General features: G+C 39.7%; 1 protein-coding gene across 2 annotated transcripts in view; it reads right to left on the bottom strand.

Annotated features, from left to right (window-relative positions):
• Positions 1-420: 420 nt before the first annotated feature.
• Positions 421-19,322, bottom strand: part of TMEM123 (transmembrane protein 123) — a 62,387-nt gene continuing 43,485 nt past the window's right edge. The window contains exons 3-5 of one of the 2 annotated variants that reach the window (XM_077960539.1): positions 6,199-6,486; positions 5,811-5,964; positions 421-3,006 (exon numbers count right to left, since the gene is read on the bottom strand). In XM_077960539.1, the coding sequence (XP_077816665.1) occupies positions 2,982-3,006; positions 5,811-5,964; positions 6,199-6,486 (467 nt within the window). In that variant the 3' untranslated portion in view covers positions 421-2,981. 2 annotated transcript variants of the gene reach the window in all.

Below are 19,322 nucleotides of genomic sequence, written 5' to 3' on the forward strand. Positions count from 1 at the left end.
AACACAGCGAGACCCCGTCTCTACAAAAAATATTTTTAAAATAGCTGGGTGTGATGGTGCATGCCTGCAGTCCTAGCTACTCAGGAGGCTGAGGCTGGAGGATCGCTTGAACCGAGTCAAGGGGTTCAAAGTTATAGTGAGCTATGATTGTGCCACTGCACTCCAGCCTGGGTGACAGAGCAAGACCCTATCTCTAAAAAAAACAGTCAGATTGCTGAGCTCTACCCCAGAATTTCCAACTCAACATAATTGGGTTGGGGCCAAAGAATTTGCATTTTCTAACACGTTCCCAGGTAGTGCTGCTGCTCCTTACCCAGACAACCACACTTGCAATCTGCCCTCTTATTTTGAGCGTTTTCTATTTATCTTGAAAATGAAATTTCATTAAACATGAAATAAAGCAAAATCACACACTTAAAATTTTAGAAGGAGAACAATTTTATTCTAAAAATAGATCTTGGTAACAATGAAATACCAAAAGCTGGTCATTATAATAAAAAGAAGAGTTTAACTTTTTTTCCTGAAAATACAAAATTATCACTATAATATACTGCCAACTCTGTTTATCTGTATTTGAATTACTCCTTTCATGGATTATTCAAGAAAATTTTAAAATTGGCTTCTGCCTAGTACTTATACATTTGGATTGTTTTGATCTTCAAATAAATACATTCTCAAGGAATGCAAGCAAAATTGAGCATTTTCCTAAGTAAACATAATTAGGAAGGTAAATTTATGCTTAGGAAATGTGATCCAAAGCAAAATTTTTTTTTGCATAACTATTTCCCTCAATTTTTATAGATAACAACAACAAAAAAACCCTGCATTGAAAGTACTGGTATTTGCAAGTAACAAATTATACTACTTATATACAGAGAAAAGACATAACTAAACTACTTCAAATCCAATGCAGAGGAAACTTTCAGGGCAAATGACTTAGTACTTAAAAAGTGGTTTTTCTATCTTCAAAGGGCTAAAGAAACAAGTATTCAAAAAGAAACTTCAGGTCGGTCCACAAAGTTCTGACTGACTTGAAGTAGTGAAATACCAAGAATGCAGTGGACAAATTTAAAAGGCCTTCATTAGAATAAAGTATATCTTAACTACATTTTGCAAAGAAATGAAGCAATGGTTGCATAACCAGTCAGGGCCAAGTTAGTAACATACAACTCAGCCATCAGCCCACATCTCTTTCAACTAATCTAAATGTATTTTTCAGAAAATTTCCTCCATACTCTATATGTTACATACATCCAATCATATCCATATTTTGGATAATTTTTTTCTATGTTCATCAGATTATTGGTTATAATGCACAGCAAGCAGAAATGATCCATTTCAAAATTCTTAATATCTAGCATTCTCTGCAAAACAAAAGCTGACCACAGTAGTTTTATTGTATTCCCGTTAAATGTAGGCGCATGTTCATTAGGACATCTGAGCTATTTTTAGGACCTTCAGAAACTGGTGTGATTTACTTTGGCCCTCTGAGATAGAAATGCGATCTTAGTATTTACTGTGACTACATACCTCTTTTGTTAAAGCCTGACCCTGAGTTTTGAGTGCTGGAATATAAACTGTGAAACGGAAAACACTCCAAAATACATTGTGGCTAATACCGGGGTGTCTACAAATACTGTGCTTTTTCTGTCCATTAACATAATGCATCTGAAAGTACTTCTCCTTCAGCATGGAGTAAGAGGGATCTGAGGGAATATCCAAATCAGGAAGGAGGAAATGTCCTGCTAAAAATTCCTCTCAAAACTTTCTAAGAATTTATTCTAAAATATGTTGGGGTGTTTTAGTATAAAAAATGTCATTTCCCCAAATCTCTGAGTAATACCAACAGTGCATGAAAGAAAATACAGCATTTTCATCCTGCAGGTTTAGTAGCCTGGGGGAAGTCCCACAATCCCTGGGTTAATAAACACAGCATTAGGCTACAGTTTTGACTCTATAGAATTCTAAATGTTCCTTCGAAAATCACACAAGGGGTTCTTTTTCTTAAAGTTAGGTGTTTACACTCAATTAAAAATTTCTAGATATTGAAAGCAGCTCTACAGTTCTTAAAATATTCATGAAATATAAGATTAAAATTAAATGAACTAAAGTAACTTCCAGTGGTGACAATATTCTCACAGTAGCAAATAATCTAACTTCTAGGTGTTTTTTTCCCTATATTGCCAGGATTATTTAATACTGACAGCTAAGTCTTTAAAACATTATTATGTTAAACACTGCAGTTTACCTAAATTACACAGAGAACAAAAATTACATCAACATTGAAAGCTCAAAAGAAGTTAATAAAAATATACGCTCTTTAATGCTCCAATGGATCCCTAACAGGGTTAAGCACAGATATTATTTTGGGTTTTATTTGAAAATTTTCTTTTTCTCAGAGTATTTTGTTTCTAGACCAACTACTACAGTTTAAAGCACAAAAAAGGTTGATGTTTTTCTTAAACTACGCTTCAGATCTGGTTTACTTGATTGTATAATTTCTGTGTGGCATCAGTAATCAGGATACATCCAGCTCTGAAAAGCACTGAAGTTCTTTTTGTGAGCTCCAAAAGATACCCAAAATCCTGAGTGCTGTGACAAACTCCTTATTTGTATGCCCAGATGGCACTTTCAGTGATGACACCTTTCAATTACTGGTTATATGTGACCAATGCCCCCCAACCCCCGGCCATTAAAAAAAAAAAAAAAAAAGAGATAGGACTTGTTTGTCTTACTATGAGCTTGCTAAAAGTGAATATAAACCATTATATTCACTGTCTGTAAGCTCCAGATGTTTATTACAAAACCCAAACCTGTTACCTTGAGGAATCTTTACATATTTACGTAATACACTGTACATTAAATGCGTGGCCTGTTTATACTATTTTCAAAAAAAGAACATTGTTTTAAACTATTAATAAACCAAAATTAATTGATAGGGCGGCATCAATCTGTCTTCCTTCCTTGGTCCATGGATTTCCTTAAATGATGGCATCATGTTCATCTCTGTAATATATTAAAAGTTACAATTACTTTGTTTTGTATTTCTGTCAAGACTAGTTACGTTCCTATTTGTTAGTTAAGTAACATTAGAACAATTTCAAGCTGCACAATCAAAATTGTCATTGTTCTGTGTAAAGTTCCTTAAGTATCCAGTATACCGTAGTGGTTAAAGATATGGGGGTTATGGCATGGGGATCCACCCATCTTGTCTTGCTGCGATCACAGACACAGACATAGCTTCTGTTTGTAAGTCCTTATTAAATATTTCTTTCTACCTGGGCACAGTGGCTCATGTTTATAATCCCAGCACTCTAGGAGGTCAGAACAGAGGATCACTTGAGCCCAGGAGTTTGAGACCAGCCTGGGCAAAACAGTGAGACCACCATCTCTACAAAAAATTTAAAAATTAGCCCGGTGTGGTACTGCATGCCTGTAGCCCCAGCTACTCAGCAGGCTGACACAAGAGGATCACCTTAAGCCCAGGAGGCTGAGGTTGCAGTGACCCGTGATCGTACCACTGCACTCCAGCCTGGTTGAAAGAGCCAGACCATGTCCCCTTCCCCCAAAAAAAGTTTCTGAGAAACTGGGTATGTCAGCCTCTTTTCCTTTGGCCTCTTAGCTTCCTCAGACTTTTAAGGGTAGGTTTGCCCAAACCTGCCCACTGCAAAGCACTCTGTTTAGTCATAGTTTCCTTTATGTATTCTTTCATGTATTGACCTTAAAAAAGAACGTTTCTGAATATGCCTTTAATCTGACAAAATATCACCTTGATATTCTTTTAAAATGAGTTTGAGCCTACAGCCACACCATTGTGAATGTGTCTGATCTCATTTGATCCTGGAAGCTAAAGTGAGTTTGATGGGATAAATACATGCAATGCAACTTCATTTAAATATAACTTTTAAAAATATGTTCTTAAGGCCAGGCATGGTGGCTCACGCCTGTAATCCCAGCACTTTAGGAGACCAAGGTGGGAGGATCACCTAAGGTCAGGGGTTCGAGACCAGCCTGGCCAACATGGTGAAACCCCGTCTCTACAAAAAACACAAAAATTAGCTGGGCATGGTGGCAGGCACCTATAATCCCAGCTACTGGGGAGGCTGAGGCAGGAGAATAGCTTGAACCCAGGAGGTGGAGGCTGCAGTGAGATGAGATTGTGCCATTGCACTCCACAGCCTGGGTGACAAGAGGGAAACTCCATCTCAAAAAAAAAAAAATCTGTTCTTAAATTATCATTTTTGTTTAAGTATTAGTAATGTAACTGTTAGATCCAATTTTTATTTATGATGAGATGTTTAAGAGCTTATATCAATAAACTGAAAATTTGGGAAACTTCCATGTTCTTATTTAGTACTTCTTACAAATATATCAAGAAGTTTGATTTGCTTTTATGTGTACTGAATCATATGTAGTGTCAAAACTGGAAGATTGCCTCCAATGGCCTAGTCCAACATTTCCCAAAATGTATTCCACACAATACTAGTTCCAAGAGATAGACAGTATTAGCTCCCCTTGAAAAGGGGCAGGGGGAGGGATTTAATCATTTAACAAGTATTTTGGTTAAAAACTTGGGAAACAGTTCATACTGTATTCCATCCTGGAAAATCATAATGTATATCAACATTTTAAAGGCTTAGAGAAGTCTTATAGTAAACTGTTTTAGTTTACTTTAGTCAACTGAACATTTCCCAAACTTTTTGATATAGGAACTGTGTGTGGGACACATGTATGTCAAATGTTAACCCACAAGGCAAATTTTGGAAAACAGTCATCTGTTCTACGGTATTTATATACATTATCAATCAAAAAAGTGAATTAGCTCTTGCATATATGCAATGGAATGAATGTTTGTGTCACCCAGTATGAATATGTTGAAACCCTAATCCCAGTGTGATGATATTCTGAAGTGGGGCCTTGGGGAGGTAGTTAGGTCATGAGGGTGGAGCCCTCATGAACAGAATTAATACCCTTACAATTAGAGGTCAGAGAACTAGCTAGCCTTCTTTCTGCCATGTGAAGAAGGCCTTTACTAGAACTCAACCATGGTGGTACCCTAATCTTGGACTTCCAAGCATCCAGAAGTGTGAGATATAAACGTCTGTTGTTTAAGGCACCCAGCTGTATGATACTTTGTTGTATCAGCGTGAACTAAGACAACATGTAAGATTCAAAAAACATAAACAAAAAGGACTATTGGAGCAACAAAATTTTGGATATGTCCTCAAACCATAAGACCTATAGAGCTACATGTAGGGTAAACATGGTTTGTTGATTGGGTCTTGTTGATAATGCACATTTATAAAGAGAGTTTTGCTATAGATAAAATGATAAATTATATTATTTATACTAACTACTCATTTAAATTATCAGGGATAATGAGGGTGTCAGAGGAATTTCTTTTGTTTGTCTTTGTCATGGAAAGCAAAAGCCATGGTTTTACCAAGGATGCTATTTAGTACCACAACAGACACAGACATACTAAGTCAACCGCCTGCTGAGAACTGGTATTTCTTATGATTAGTGGTATGAGTAAGTGAAAATTTCAGGGTGGGTTAACTCTGGTCTCTTGTAAAGTATGTTTGACACTAGTAAAATACATTTTTGTAAGTACATACATCCATTTTCATTTGCAAATAATTATAATCACAAGCTTGTATATAATTTACTTTGGGCGAAGAGGGTTAATGGGAATGTAACTCATAAATCTATCAATTATTCATCCCTGAGATGAACACTGGCTTGATATTTTATAATTAAAGATGTGCAACAACAATTTTTTTAAAAAGTCCTGGCCATTCAAAACTTACATGGTTCTATACCGAATGCCTCTTCTTGAGTAATACATTTTGCATCCAATGTAAAGAATAGATAAAACTCCCAGCGTTAATACAATACCACCAACAAAGCTCCCAGTATCAAATTTTGATCCTTTCTTTGCTTCAGAATGCATAGTTGTTGTGACTAGAAAAAAACAAAACAAAACAAAACAAAAAAGGGCTTTAGGTGCTTTTTTTTTTTTTTTTTTTTAACATTGTAATTAAAGCTCTCTGATTTTCTGTGTGAAGAACATTTAATTAGGAATTAAGGAAAATCTAGGCATATAAAGTTTCTATATTATTTTTGAAAGACAGAATAATGACTTAAACGTGGCATTTACTTGCAGCATAGGAAAAACAGGTCAGCTTTAATACATACTTGTTACTGATGAAGCAGCAGATGTCACTGAACTATTGTGGGTTACGGTCATTGTGGATGTTGATATCTGAGATGTGTTCTGTGAAGCACTTGTTGTTTTGGGTGTAGACTTTAAGGTGGTAGAAGTCATCTTTGTTGAGACCATCGCTGGTATTGTTGTATTAGATGCTGCTGTGGGTTTCATGGTGGTGACTGTCATACTGCTGGAGACTGAGGTAACTGAAGTTGTTGGTTTCGCAGTACTGTTGGAAGTTTCATTTGTATGGTTGGAAGGCACATGTTGAGTCTCTGCAATAATATCAAGAAACATTAAAACCAGAGCTATGATTTAGGGAATAAGATCCCATTTCACTGAGACTTTCATGGTCACAGACAAAGCAAGAGATCTTACAAATACAGCAGCATTTAACATACTTAGCCCATTAATACTTTGCACTATACTGCAATAAAATGTCTCAAACTAGTTAAAGACTCAACAGAAACCAAGTCTAAATTTATATAAAGTTAGAAATTTTGGGGAAAATATGAAGAACAAAAACCCCAGAAGACTTGAGTTCCCTCAGTGCAGGGACATGTCTTAATCATCTCTGTGAACATCTCAACATACTTCATATCACATAGTAGGCTTTCAACAAATACCTAGTGAATGGATGGATAATGAATATAAAAATGGTTTTTAAATTTCCAGTTCTCTGCTATACCTTCTAAGGGGCTTTGAGGACAATAAATTCAGTAGCTGCATGTTTCTAACCCTGCTGGTAGAATGAGAAGTGCAAGTGAATTATTCTTTGTAAGAGTAAAGCCAATTTCCCCCTATGCATTAGGAAGTGAAATACCATCACAGAATGTGGCTAGCTGTCATACTGGTAGTAATGATTTCCCATAGCTGGAAGGACAGTTCTAAAACTATCTGTGAAAGTTTTAAAAATCCAAAAGTCAATTTGATATGAAAAGAAAAATTAGTGATTTAAAATACACAACTCAAACAATACCTTCGCTCATACCTGAAACTGAGTTTTTGTTTTTTGTGGGGTATGATGTAAACAAAAACAAATAGGTACTGATGTTGTTAATGCTCCTTTTTTTTTTTTTTTTTTTTGGAGATAGAGTTTCACTGTCACCCAGGCTGAAGTGCAGTGGCAAGATCTCGGCTCACTGCAACCTCCGCTTCCCGGGTCCAAGTGATTCTCCTGCCTTGGCCTCCTGGGATTATGGGCGTCTGCCACCATGCCGGCTAATTTTTGTATTTTTAGTAGAGATGAGGTTTCGCCATGTTGGCCAGGCTGGTCCTGAATGCCTGACCTCAAGTGATCTGCCCGCCTCGGCTTCCCCAAGTGCTGGGATCACTGCCTTCTCCTTTCCCCCAGTGAGAGCAGTACCAATGCCTTAGGGTTCCTTGCCCCACCACTGCTGCCAAGTACCAAAAGTGGTACTTCATATATTATCCTATCTGCCACAACTATTTTGGCCTTATTCTTGAAAGATACATAGATTGGTATTTATTTATTTACTTAGAGACGAAGTGTCACTGTGTCACCCAGGCTGGGGTGCAGTGGCACGAGCTCAGCTCACTGCAATCTCCGCCTCCTGGGTTCAAGCGATTCTCGTGCCTCAGCCTACCGAGTAGCTGGGATTACAGGCACGTGCCACCATGCCTGGCTAATTTTTGTATTTTTAGTAGAGGGCTTCACCATGTTGGCCAGGATGGTTTCAAACTCCTGAAGTCAGGTGATCCGCCCACCTGAGCCTCTCAAAGTGCTGGTACTGCAGGCGTGAGCCACTGCACCTGGCCCCATATGTATTTATTATTATTATTACTATTTTTGAGACAGAGTCTTGCTCTGTCGCCCAGGCTGGAGTGTGGTGCCTGCGATCTCTGCTCACTGTAACCTCTGCCTCCCAGGTTCAAGCAATTCTCCTGCCTCAGCCTCCCTAGTAGCTGGGGTCACAGACATGCACCACCACGCCCAGCTAATTTTTGTATTTTTAGTAGAGACGGGGTTTTGCCACGTTGGCCAGGCTGGTCTTGAACTTCTGACCTCAGGTGATCTGCCTGCCTTGGCCTCCCAAAGTGCTGGGATTACAGTTTGAGCCACCATGCCCGGCCCCCACTATTACTTATTTTTGACTTAACTGTCAAAACAAGTTGGTTTTAATAGTGCCGCTTACCTGCGTATCAGGTTTTACTACTGACATTTCTACTACTTTCTTCAACTTTGGGTCTCTGTGATCTCTTCTACTGAGTATGATCTATTTTCTTAATAAGGCCAAAGGAATTAATGCTTTTATACTACATAGGCGAATAAATAAAAATTATCTAAGTAAGTAATACAAATGCACTAAGTTCAAATGACCTTGAACTAATCTTTTCAAGTCTGAATGTTCTATAAAGATATAAGTAATAGAATTTAACATTAAAATAATCACCTTTTATTTTAAAATGCTGAATGGATTCTATTGCAATGAAATTAAATACAGCAAAGAACCAACGTTTATATCATATCTTTAGAACAGAATGATCCTGCGGAATAAAACAATGAGCATGATACTGCTTTTGGATTCAACACATACACACTCCCTTCCCCCTGGGCTCTGGTATAATAAAACATTCTTCAGAGATACTGCACAAAGTTACGTGGGCAAAAACGGGAAGCTATAATAGGTTAGTTCTCCGCTAAGTCAATCCAAATGTGCTAAAGACACAAAAAATTTTGTCAATTTCTATGAACTGACAAAACACGCAAAGGAAATTTTGCATTAAACTGTGTTTCCTGATGCTTAAAAGTGTAAACGAAATGCAAGGATGCTCTCAGAATTCACATCAGATGACCCAGTCTTCTGTAGTAAGTAAACAGTCACTTGTTTTCCTCTGCAAATGATACCATCCCAACTCCGGTCTTCTTTCCTCTCCCTTAACTGTTGAAATGCTGACTGGCACCTCTAGGAGTGGCACAGTTAACACCTGCACAGAGATGTAGAACGGACCATCCATGCGGGACTTGCAAGGGGTGAAGCTTTATCTAACTCTGCCCATCTTGGCCACTCAGTCTCCTCCAGCCTCCGATAAGCTAAGGTTGAAGAATCTGAGGCGCATATGTTGCTGGAGGGTGTCGGTGTGCAGGGTGTCCACTCCGTCCTCTGTCTATGGTGGGGGAAAAGAGGAGAATGCCATCCTTCACCTCACACCAGCCTGGGAAGGCTTCCAGGGCACTACCTGAAGAGCTGGACAAGCATCTACTGGACTTACATGGACACAGATAGTACGATTTGATTCAAGCCTGAACAAAGGTAAGACACTATGACTGAGCTCCATCTACCCATCAGCTAAGTTTAAAAGGCTGCACTAGGAGTAGACCACACCTCCACTAACAGCAAAGGTTCTTGTTTCCCATGAACCAAATCAAACTTCATGGAAGATAAATGACATGGATTGCCTTAAAAAAGACAGCTTCCTGGGGCTGAGCACGGTGGCTCACGCCTGTAATCCCAGCACTTTGGGAGGCCGAGGCAGGTGGATCACAAGGTCAGGAGATCGAGACCATCCTGGGTAACACGGCGAAACCCCATCTCTACTAAAAATACAAAAAATTAGCCAGACGTGGTGGCGGGCACCTGTAGTCCCAGCTACTTGGGAGGCTGAGGCAGGAGAATGGCGTGAACCTGGGAGGCAGAGCTTGCAGTGAGCTGAGAACGTGCCACTGCATTCCAGCCTGGGCCACAGAATGAGACTCCGTCTCAAAAAAAAAAAAAAAGATAGCTTCCCAAGAGAGTACAGCCTAGAGAGGGGGAGGTCACGACGGGGGAGGGGGGGGCGGCGGGGGTAGAGCACCAAAAGCATGGGCCAGCTGAAGGAGAGGCCCACTGCATCAAGAGAGCTGAAGGGGGAGGCTTAGCAGGAGGATCTCCCAGGAACCTACCAATGAGAACCACACATCTGCCATCCAGAGGGCACCTGTGCCAAATGAAAACAGCCCAGCCATCAACCAAACAGCTTTTGTCCCTTAAGCCTCTCTAGGCCTGATTCCATAAGGGTGGCAAACAGCAGAATTGAGGAGAAGAGGTGGAACAAGGAAGGAAGCCAACAACATTAACTTTCCCACTGCAGGCTTCTAAGCCTGAAGCAGGCCTGGGCTGGCAGAAGGGACAAGTTTCAATTTTGAATCACTGTAGAGTTTTATTATTTTGGCATTATTCTGGACAGGAGCTGCACCCTACTAAAGAGAACTTATTCAGTGAACTGGACATTGTATCTATAACACCTCAGCTAGTGCAGTTGGGAGGGGAGAGCCACCAGGGAAAGGATGTGTGTGACATTCAGTTGTCCATGCCCAGTGTTAAGGGTTGAACTGTTCCCCTCTCCACCCTGCCCAAATTCATACGTTGAAGTCCTAACCCCCAGTACTTCAGAATGTGACCTTACTTGGAGAGAGAATCTTTACAAAGGTCATTAAGTCGTTAGGTTAGGCTTACTAACCCATTATGCTTAGTGTCCTTATTAAAAGGGAAAATTTGGAGACAGACACACAAACACACAGAAAGAACACCCTGTGAAGACGAAGACAGAGATCATGGTGATGTTTCCATAAGCCAGGGAATGCCATGGATTGCCACAAACCGCCAGAAGCCAGAGGAGAGGCATGGAACAGATTCTCTCAAAGCCCCCAGAAGGAAGCAACTCTGCAAACACCTTCACCTCCGACTCCAGCCTCCCGAACTGTGAGACAATCCATTTCTGTTGTTTAAGCCACCCAGTTTCCGGTCCTTTGTTTCTGCAGCCCATGCAAATTAATACACTCAGCTTCAAACTTTTTTTCATTTATAAAAAATATGTCTCCATGCAATGGTACAACTGGCACTAGTGATTGTATTGAGCCGATTCCTTTTGCAGATCTTTGAAACTAGTCACCATGATATAAAGTCAGTCTGTAAATACTCGTCAAACTACTCACAAAACTTGTTTTAATGAAAGCTGAGATCATGTATAGATGTCAATCAGAGATATAAGAATTTCTCTCTTTAACTCCTGGTTTCAACTAACATAATTACAGGAAAAATGAAGTGAAGACTGTAATAACAGCATCCATGCACCTTCCTTCCCAGCAGCTGCAGTGTTCAGCCCACAGTGAAAGACGACAAAGAATGCACACATGGCTATGAGCGACGTGTGGCACTGCTGTAAAAAAATATATTCCAACAGCCCAATCAGTTCTCCATTCCTGTTTGGTGGTAAAACTATTACTCCTAATTTTTCTGTGATTAGAATTAGAGCTTCCATTTGCTGAGCTCTTCTTTTCACCAAGCCTGGTAATGTTACCTAGGCATGGTGAGTACAAGCTCAAGCTCTGGATGAGCTCAGCGATTTACTTGCTTGGGTACCTTAGATTCACTATCCTTTCTTGTCTATAAATCAGGGCTATCACAAGAGTTTGGGAGAATTCACTGATATAATCTGTGTTGAGCACTTCGCACAGTGCCTGAGAAGCGCTCAACTAATTCTTTTTAACCATTAGTTTCATTAAATGTAACTCCCCTACAAAGCTGCACTGTACAATTCCCGATGGGAGGCTGAGGAATAGGCACTGTGAGATCTCCGAGCTCCCATGGTTACCATAACTACCATCTGAATAACATCTTACAGAAGAAGACACTATTGGGGTATTTTTGATTTATCAATGCAAACACCCAAAAAGAAAAAAGTGAGGCCCAGACCTTTTTCTGTTAATACCAGACAGCTACCATATTGCAACAAGGCCAAGGACACTATGAAGCAGTCCATCTTTCTAGTTTCAAGTAAAAGTACTCATCAAAGTTTGGATTCATTCCGACTATCTCTGCTGTGTTGAAATAACTTAACCTTATTCCTATAACCTTGAGTCCAAAAATATCTAAGTGCCATTGTTCTCCTTTAACCTAGATATCTCAAAGTTAAGGATGACAATTTGTTTTCATCAGGGCATCAGATATACACTTAAACCGGAGTTGTAAATACACATCCAATTTTTAAAAATCTCATAGTTATTTTTAAATGGGACAGTAGCAGCTTTTCATTTCATATTGTAGTTGTCAAAAATACTGAGCTATTCAAGACATAAACCATAAATTCCTGGTGCCATAGTTATTTTGGGGGGGTCTGTGATTCTAGGAATGGTCTGCAGCTTGAGTAAATTTAAGAATAACTACTCTTATGTGGGGTTCTGGGAATTTTTTAAAACATGAAAACCTTGAGAATCTCTTTCCTATAGAATTTACAACCTTACCCCATCAACTAAATATCAGTGTAATTCCAGAAACATTCATTGTTTAGAAAGCAAAGAGGCCTTTCCTCATTACAGAGTCAACAGATTCATTCTAAACATTCTTCTGAATTCAAATTACCTGGGGATCAAAAATCCATACAACTGAGAATCTACATTAAAAAAAAAAAATCTTTAAAAAAACCTAGACAGGCCGGGTATGGTGGCTTATACCTGTAATCCCAGCACTTTGGGAGGCCCAGGCGGGCAGATCACCTGAGGTCAGGAATTCGAGACCAGCCTGGCCAACATGGTGAAACCTTGTCTCTAATAAAAATATAAAAATTAGCCAGGCGTGGTGGCGGGCACCTGTAATCCCAGCTACTGGGGAGGCTGAGGCAGGAGAATTGCTTGAACCTGGGAGGCAGAGGTTGCAGTGAGCTGAGATCGCAGGCACTACCCTCCAGCCTGGGTGACAAAGCAAGACTCTGTCACAAAAAAACAAACAAATGAAAACATACTAGATAAATCTAGATTCAAATAAATAAAAAAAAATCTAAAACAGCTTTAAAAAAATCATCATGATAAATAACTACATTTTCTGAAAACGTTTTATAAATTCCTTAATTTTTAAACTCAAAAACTAAAAAAGTTTCAAAAGGGAAAAACAATGGTGTGTATATAATCACAGAAAAATAACAACTAGGGATTCCAATAAGTTACAGTATATCTGCAGTAAATTTACTACCACATTTTAGTCAAACTATCATTCATTCCACTAAAATCTATGAACATAAATAGGATGTTTGTTTCCTGTGGCAATAAATGAAAGAGGCACTTACAGTTAAAGTGATAATGACCTGTATTAAGGACAATGAGAGCTAACAACGGAGACATAGTTCAGGTCTGTGTAAGGAAACATGCTTGAAAGGTGATCCTGTTCATTCCCAGAACTGGAATTGAACTGCAAAGAAGCTGAGCAGAGAGGGTGAGAAAAGCAGCCTGGCTTCCTAGGGCATGAGACTAACAGATGGGCAAGGTTGACAGGGCACTGTAGACAGTGTCCAGGCTTCTTTATGCTTTTCCCACAGGTCTTGCCCATTCCATTCCTTTTCTACATACTCAATCGACAATTAATAACCCCTGTTAAGTTACAAAAAAAGAGGCATGAATCACAGCCACAAGCGCATCAGGCTAGACTGACATTTTCCCCCTGTTGCTGCTCAAAACTCCCCCAAGCCTCTCATCCTGGCATCCTCACTCTCCAGGGAGCAGAATTCACTCTGCTATTCCTCCCTATCACGTTCCTGTTAGGCTGGCAGCTGGCTCCTCCCTCATGCCTTTCCATACCCTTGTTTAGTACCTTCTCTGTACCAAGAACTATACTAGGAGGCTCTGCAGACACAGAAGAGACGTGATCCTTACCAGCATGGAGGGTGGTCTAGTAAGGACGAGAAGAAAACAACACAGTTACAATATGTATGCCAGGGGCCAGTTCGATTTTCACCTCCTCCTCAGGCATCTTCCTTTTTATTGAACACCTATTGTTCATTTTTCTGAACTTTTAATATCATTACTTTAAAAATGAATGTATCTTGTGTGTTATAATACAAAATATATTTGGTCTTTGTCCCTGGTTCCTGGGACAGAGTTCCTAAAACCCCTTGGGATTTCCTGAATGATGGGAGCGTCTTTGGTTACTCATGAGGACCCCTCTTTTGCTCAAACCTGAGTTTTTGGCCAATGAAGTGCCATAGGGTAGGGCCCATAGATAGCCTCAGGATGGGCTCCTCACCAGAAATACCAGGGGATTAGAGGGTTGGAACTTTCAGCCCCATCCATCAACCTTTGGGAAAGCTAGAAATTAAGCTCTATAAAATAAACTCCTGGACTGAGATTTGAGGGGCTTCTGAGCTGGTGAACACATGGAGGTACTAAGAAGGCGTGTTCCCAGAGAGCGTATTGAAGCTCTGTGCATCATTCCTCCACGCCCATACCTTACCCTAACTATCTCTTCCATTTGGCTGCTCCTGAGTTACATCCTCTATAATAAACCAATAAATGTAAATAAAGTGTTTCCTTGAGTTCTGGGAGCCATTCTAGCAAATTATCTAAGGAGGGGGTTATGGGAAACCCTGATTTATAGTTAATTAGGAGTACAAGAGCTAAACTTGCAATTAGCATCTGAACTGAGGGCAGTCTTGTGGGCTGAGACCTTAACTGGTGGGATCTGACACTAAATCCAGATAGGTAGTAGGTAGAGTCAGAATTGAATTGGATTGTAGGACACTCAGCTGAAGTCTGAGAACTGGCTGATGTGGGAAAAAAAAAAACACACATCTGGTGTCAGAAGTGCTGTATGATTATAGAGAAACGGTATTTTCCCAGGTCTTGTTTATCTTTTCAATTGAATTAATTGTAAGAACTATGTCTTACATTTTCATTCTATCAAAGTGTCAGACACAGTTCTGGGAAAACATGATAATTTCTAGTATACGCTCCAACCTGTGCAAGTGCCTAGCAGTCTGTAGCATATACAGTTGGGGGGCACCCAAGATGTGTCTGAACTCTTCACCATTACAGCCAAGGCCCCAGTCGCCCTCTGCTGCTTATACCCTTCTGCCCCAGGAGGAAGATCTATCTACCTACCTATCCCCTAGCATGCAGTTCATTTTTATTTCTGTTGTTTGTTATGTTACTACAGGTGCCTGGGCTGCTTCCCACCCATTCTCAGCTCTGTGAAATTTTACTCATGTTCAAGAACCAGTCTACACATCGTATTAAAGGTATATTAAAAGCAAATAGAGGCCGGGTGCGGTGGCTCATGCCTGTAATCCCAGCACTTTGGGAGGCCAAGGCGGGCAAATCATCTGAGGTCAGGAGTTTAAGACCAGCCTGACCAACATGGTGAAACCCCATCTCTACTAAAAATACAAAATTAGCCGGGTGTGGTGGCGCATGCCTGTAATCCCAGCTACTCAGGAAGCTGAGGCAGGAGAATCGCCTGAACCCGGGAGGCGGGGGTTGCATGAGCCGAGATCACACCAGTGCACTCCAGCCTGGGCAGCAGTGCAAAACTCGGTTTCAAAAACAAAACACCAAATGGCATCAATAGGCCATTTAAAAGACAGAGATTATGAGGCTGGATTGAACGGTTTATAAGTAATACAACTTAAATATAAGATATAGAAATGCTAAAAAGTATTGAAAGTAAAAGTAAAGAAATTTTACAATACAACTACTGGCCAGAAAATAAAGATAACAAAACTCTATTAATATCATATGCAAGTCTTTAAGGTGAAAAGCATCACTAGAAATTTTTTAAAAAGACATCTCATAAATCAATTAATCTAACAGGAAAATATACTTCATATACAAGATGAGAAATACATAAAACAAAATATGATAGACCTGATGGAGAAAAGTAGACACTTTTTATAGAGTTGGACTTTTGTCAACATCTCTAAGCAAAAGAACAGACCCCAAGAAATTCATAAGGAAATTACAGGTTCCCAACAATGTTAACAAATCTGACTTCTTCACATATAGAACAATGTACCTGAAAACTACAGAATTCTTCACATGCTAATTCCCAAAGGATGAGAAAATAAATAATTCCCAATTATTGATAAAGTAAAAAAAAAAAAAAATTAAAAATATTTTGATAAGGAACCTATGACCTAAAAACTTGTGGGATGCAACTCAAGCTATGCTTAGAGAGAGAAACTTACAGCAAAAATGCATGTATTGGAAAGAAAGGTAAAATGAACTTTTGATGTGAGAATAAGCTTAAAAAATGCACACCATCTTCCAGCAACTCATACAAATGTTTCCATTTCAGAGAAATTTGAGAACTTTTGAAGGCTGCATTCCTCTTAAATGTGAGACTTATACTTCATAAGTTTCTGTTAAGGTATGTGTTAGTCCATACCAAGAGAAAGAACTTGGAAAAATTTGCTGTCAAAATTTTGTTGGAAACCATCTCGAGATGGTTCCTCTAGCTAGATAAGTTTAATTTAAAAAGTGCATGCACCACTGGTGTACATGTGCACAGACCCCACCACCCCATCACTACTGGCACATGCACGTGGACCCTGCTGCCACCGTCCTGACAAAGCGCTTTTGCTGGCACCTCCACATTGGAATGTTATTGTCAGTAGACCAGGAACACCTAAGTTCCTCCAGCATGGCAGGTGCTTAATTTCGAGGGGCCAGAAAACAGAGCTGTAGGCCTGGTCCCAGACCTCCAGGGTTAGAGCACACGGCCCCAGAGTGCTGAGCTAAGCCTTGGCCCCCTGGAAGCATTCTGAAATGAAGCCAGTCAAATGAACCCAACTTATGCCATAGTCAAATCAAGGGCATCAAAGAATATAAAAGCAAAAGCCTCAAAGGACAGCAACTTCAAAGCCTATACACCTGAGAAGGAACCAGTGCAAGAACTCAGGCAACTCAAAAAGCTGCAGTGTCTTCTTACCTCCAAACAACCATACTGCCTCTCCAGCAATGGTTCTTAATGAGACTGAAATGGCTAAAACATGAGACACAGAATTAAGAATCCAGAGGGCAAGAAAGATCAAGATTCAGGACAAAGTTGAAGCCCAATCCATGGAACCTAAGGAATCCAGTAAAATGATACAAGGGCTGAAACACAAAATAGCAATTTTAAGAAAGAACCAAACTGATCTGATAGAATTGAAAAATTCACGACAAGAATTTCATAATATAACTGCAAGTATTAACAACAGAAGAGACCAATCTGAGGAAAGACTCTCAGAGCTCAGAGACGAGTTCTTTCAATCAACTCAGTCAGACAAAAGAAACAAAAAAGAAGGAAAAGAAATGAAGATAACTTCCTGGAAATATGGGATTCCTGGGATTATGTAAAGAGATCAAAACCTACAACTCACTGGCATCCCGGAGAGGGAGAGAAAACAAGCAACCTGGAAAACATACTTGAGGATACTGTCCATGAAAATTTCCCCAAACTCACTAGAGAGGTCAACTTTCAAATTCAGGAAAGTGAGAAAACTCTTGCAAGATACCATACAAGATAACCATCCCCAAGACATACAGCCATCAGATTCTCCAAGGTCAACACAAAAGAAAAAATACTAAAGACAGAGAGAAGGGGCAGATAACTTAGAGGGAACTCCATCAGGCTAACAGCAGACCTTTCTGCAGAAACCCTACAAGCCAGAAGAGATTGGGGGCCTATATTCGGCATCCTTAAAGAAGAGAAATTTCAACCAAGAATGTCATATCTAGCCAAGCTAAGCTTCATAAGCAAAGGAGAAATAAAATTTATTTCAGACACGCAAGCACTAAGGGAATCCACTACCACTAGACTTGCCTTACAAGAGGTCCTTAAGAGAGGGCTAAACATGGAAATAAAGGGCTCTTACCAGCCACCACAAAAACACACTTAAGTACACAGACCAATGACACTAAAAGCAACTACACAACCAAGTTTACACAGTAACCAATTAACAACACAGTAACAGGGTCAAATCCATACATATCAATGTTAACCTTGAATGTAAACAAACTAAATGCCCCACTTAAAAGGTACAGAATGGCAAATTGGATAAAGAAGCAAAACCCAATCGTATGCTGTCTTCAAGAGACCAGTCTCACCTGCAATGACACCCATAGGCTCAAAAGAAAGGGATAAAGAAAAATCAGGCAAATGGAAATCACAAAAGAACAGAGGTTGCTATTCTTATTTCTGACAAAACAAACTTTAAACCAACAACAATCGAAAAGGACCAAGAAGGGCATTACATAAGATATAGGGTTACCTCAACAAGACAACTTAACTATCCTAAATAAATATACACCCAATACTGGAGAACCAAGATTCATAAAACAAGTTCTTAGAGACCTATAGACTCTTAAGATAACCACACAATAATAGTGGCAGACTTCAAAACCCCACTGACAGTATTAGACAGATCACTGAAGCAGAAAACTAACAAAGATATTTGGGACCTGAACTCAACACTTGACCAAATGGACCTAACAGATATCTACAGAGCGCTCCACCTAACAACAGAATATACATTCTCCTCATCTGCACAAGGCACATACTCTAAAATTGCACATGGCACATACCACATGCTCAGCCATAAAGCAATTCTCATCAAATTATGATTCTCAAAATCATACCAATCACACTCTCGGACCACAGCGTAAAAATGGAAATCAATACCAGGAAGATCTCTTAAAACCCATACAATGAAAAGGAAATTAAACAATCTGCTCATTACTAACTTTGGGGTAAACAATGAAATTAAGACAGAAATAAAAAAAATTCTTTGAAACTGAAGCTACGACATATCAGAATCTGTGAGACATGGCTAAACCAGTGTTAAGAGGAAAATTTACAGCTCTAAATGCCCACACAAAAATGTTAGAAAGACCTCAAATTAACAACCTAACATTACACCTAGGGGAACTAGAAAAACAAAAGCAAACCAACCCCAGTGCTAGCAGAAGAAAAGAAATAATCAAAATCAGAGCTGAACTCAATGAAATTGAGATGTGAAAAACCATACAAAAGATCAATGAAACCAAAAGTTGGTTGTTGTTGTTGTTATTATTGAGATAGAGTCTCGCTCTGTTGCCCAGGCTGGAGTACAATGGTGCAATCTCAGCTCACTGCAACCTCCACCGTCTGGGTTCCAGTGATTCTCCTGCCTCAGCCTCCCAAGTACCTGGGACTACAGGTATGCGCCACCACACCCAGCTAAGTTTTGTATTTTTAGTAGAGATAGTTTTACCATGTTGGCCAGGCTGGTGTCAAACTCCTGACCTCAGGTGATCCACTCACCTTGGCCTCCCAAAGTGTTGGGATTACAGGTGTGAGGTACCATGCCCAGCCCAAAAGTTGGT

Source organism: Macaca mulatta, chromosome 14 (genome assembly GCF_049350105.2).
Source record: "Macaca mulatta isolate MMU2019108-1 chromosome 14, T2T-MMU8v2.0, whole genome shotgun sequence".
Taxonomy (NCBI): Eukaryota; Metazoa; Chordata; class Mammalia; order Primates; family Cercopithecidae; genus Macaca; species Macaca mulatta.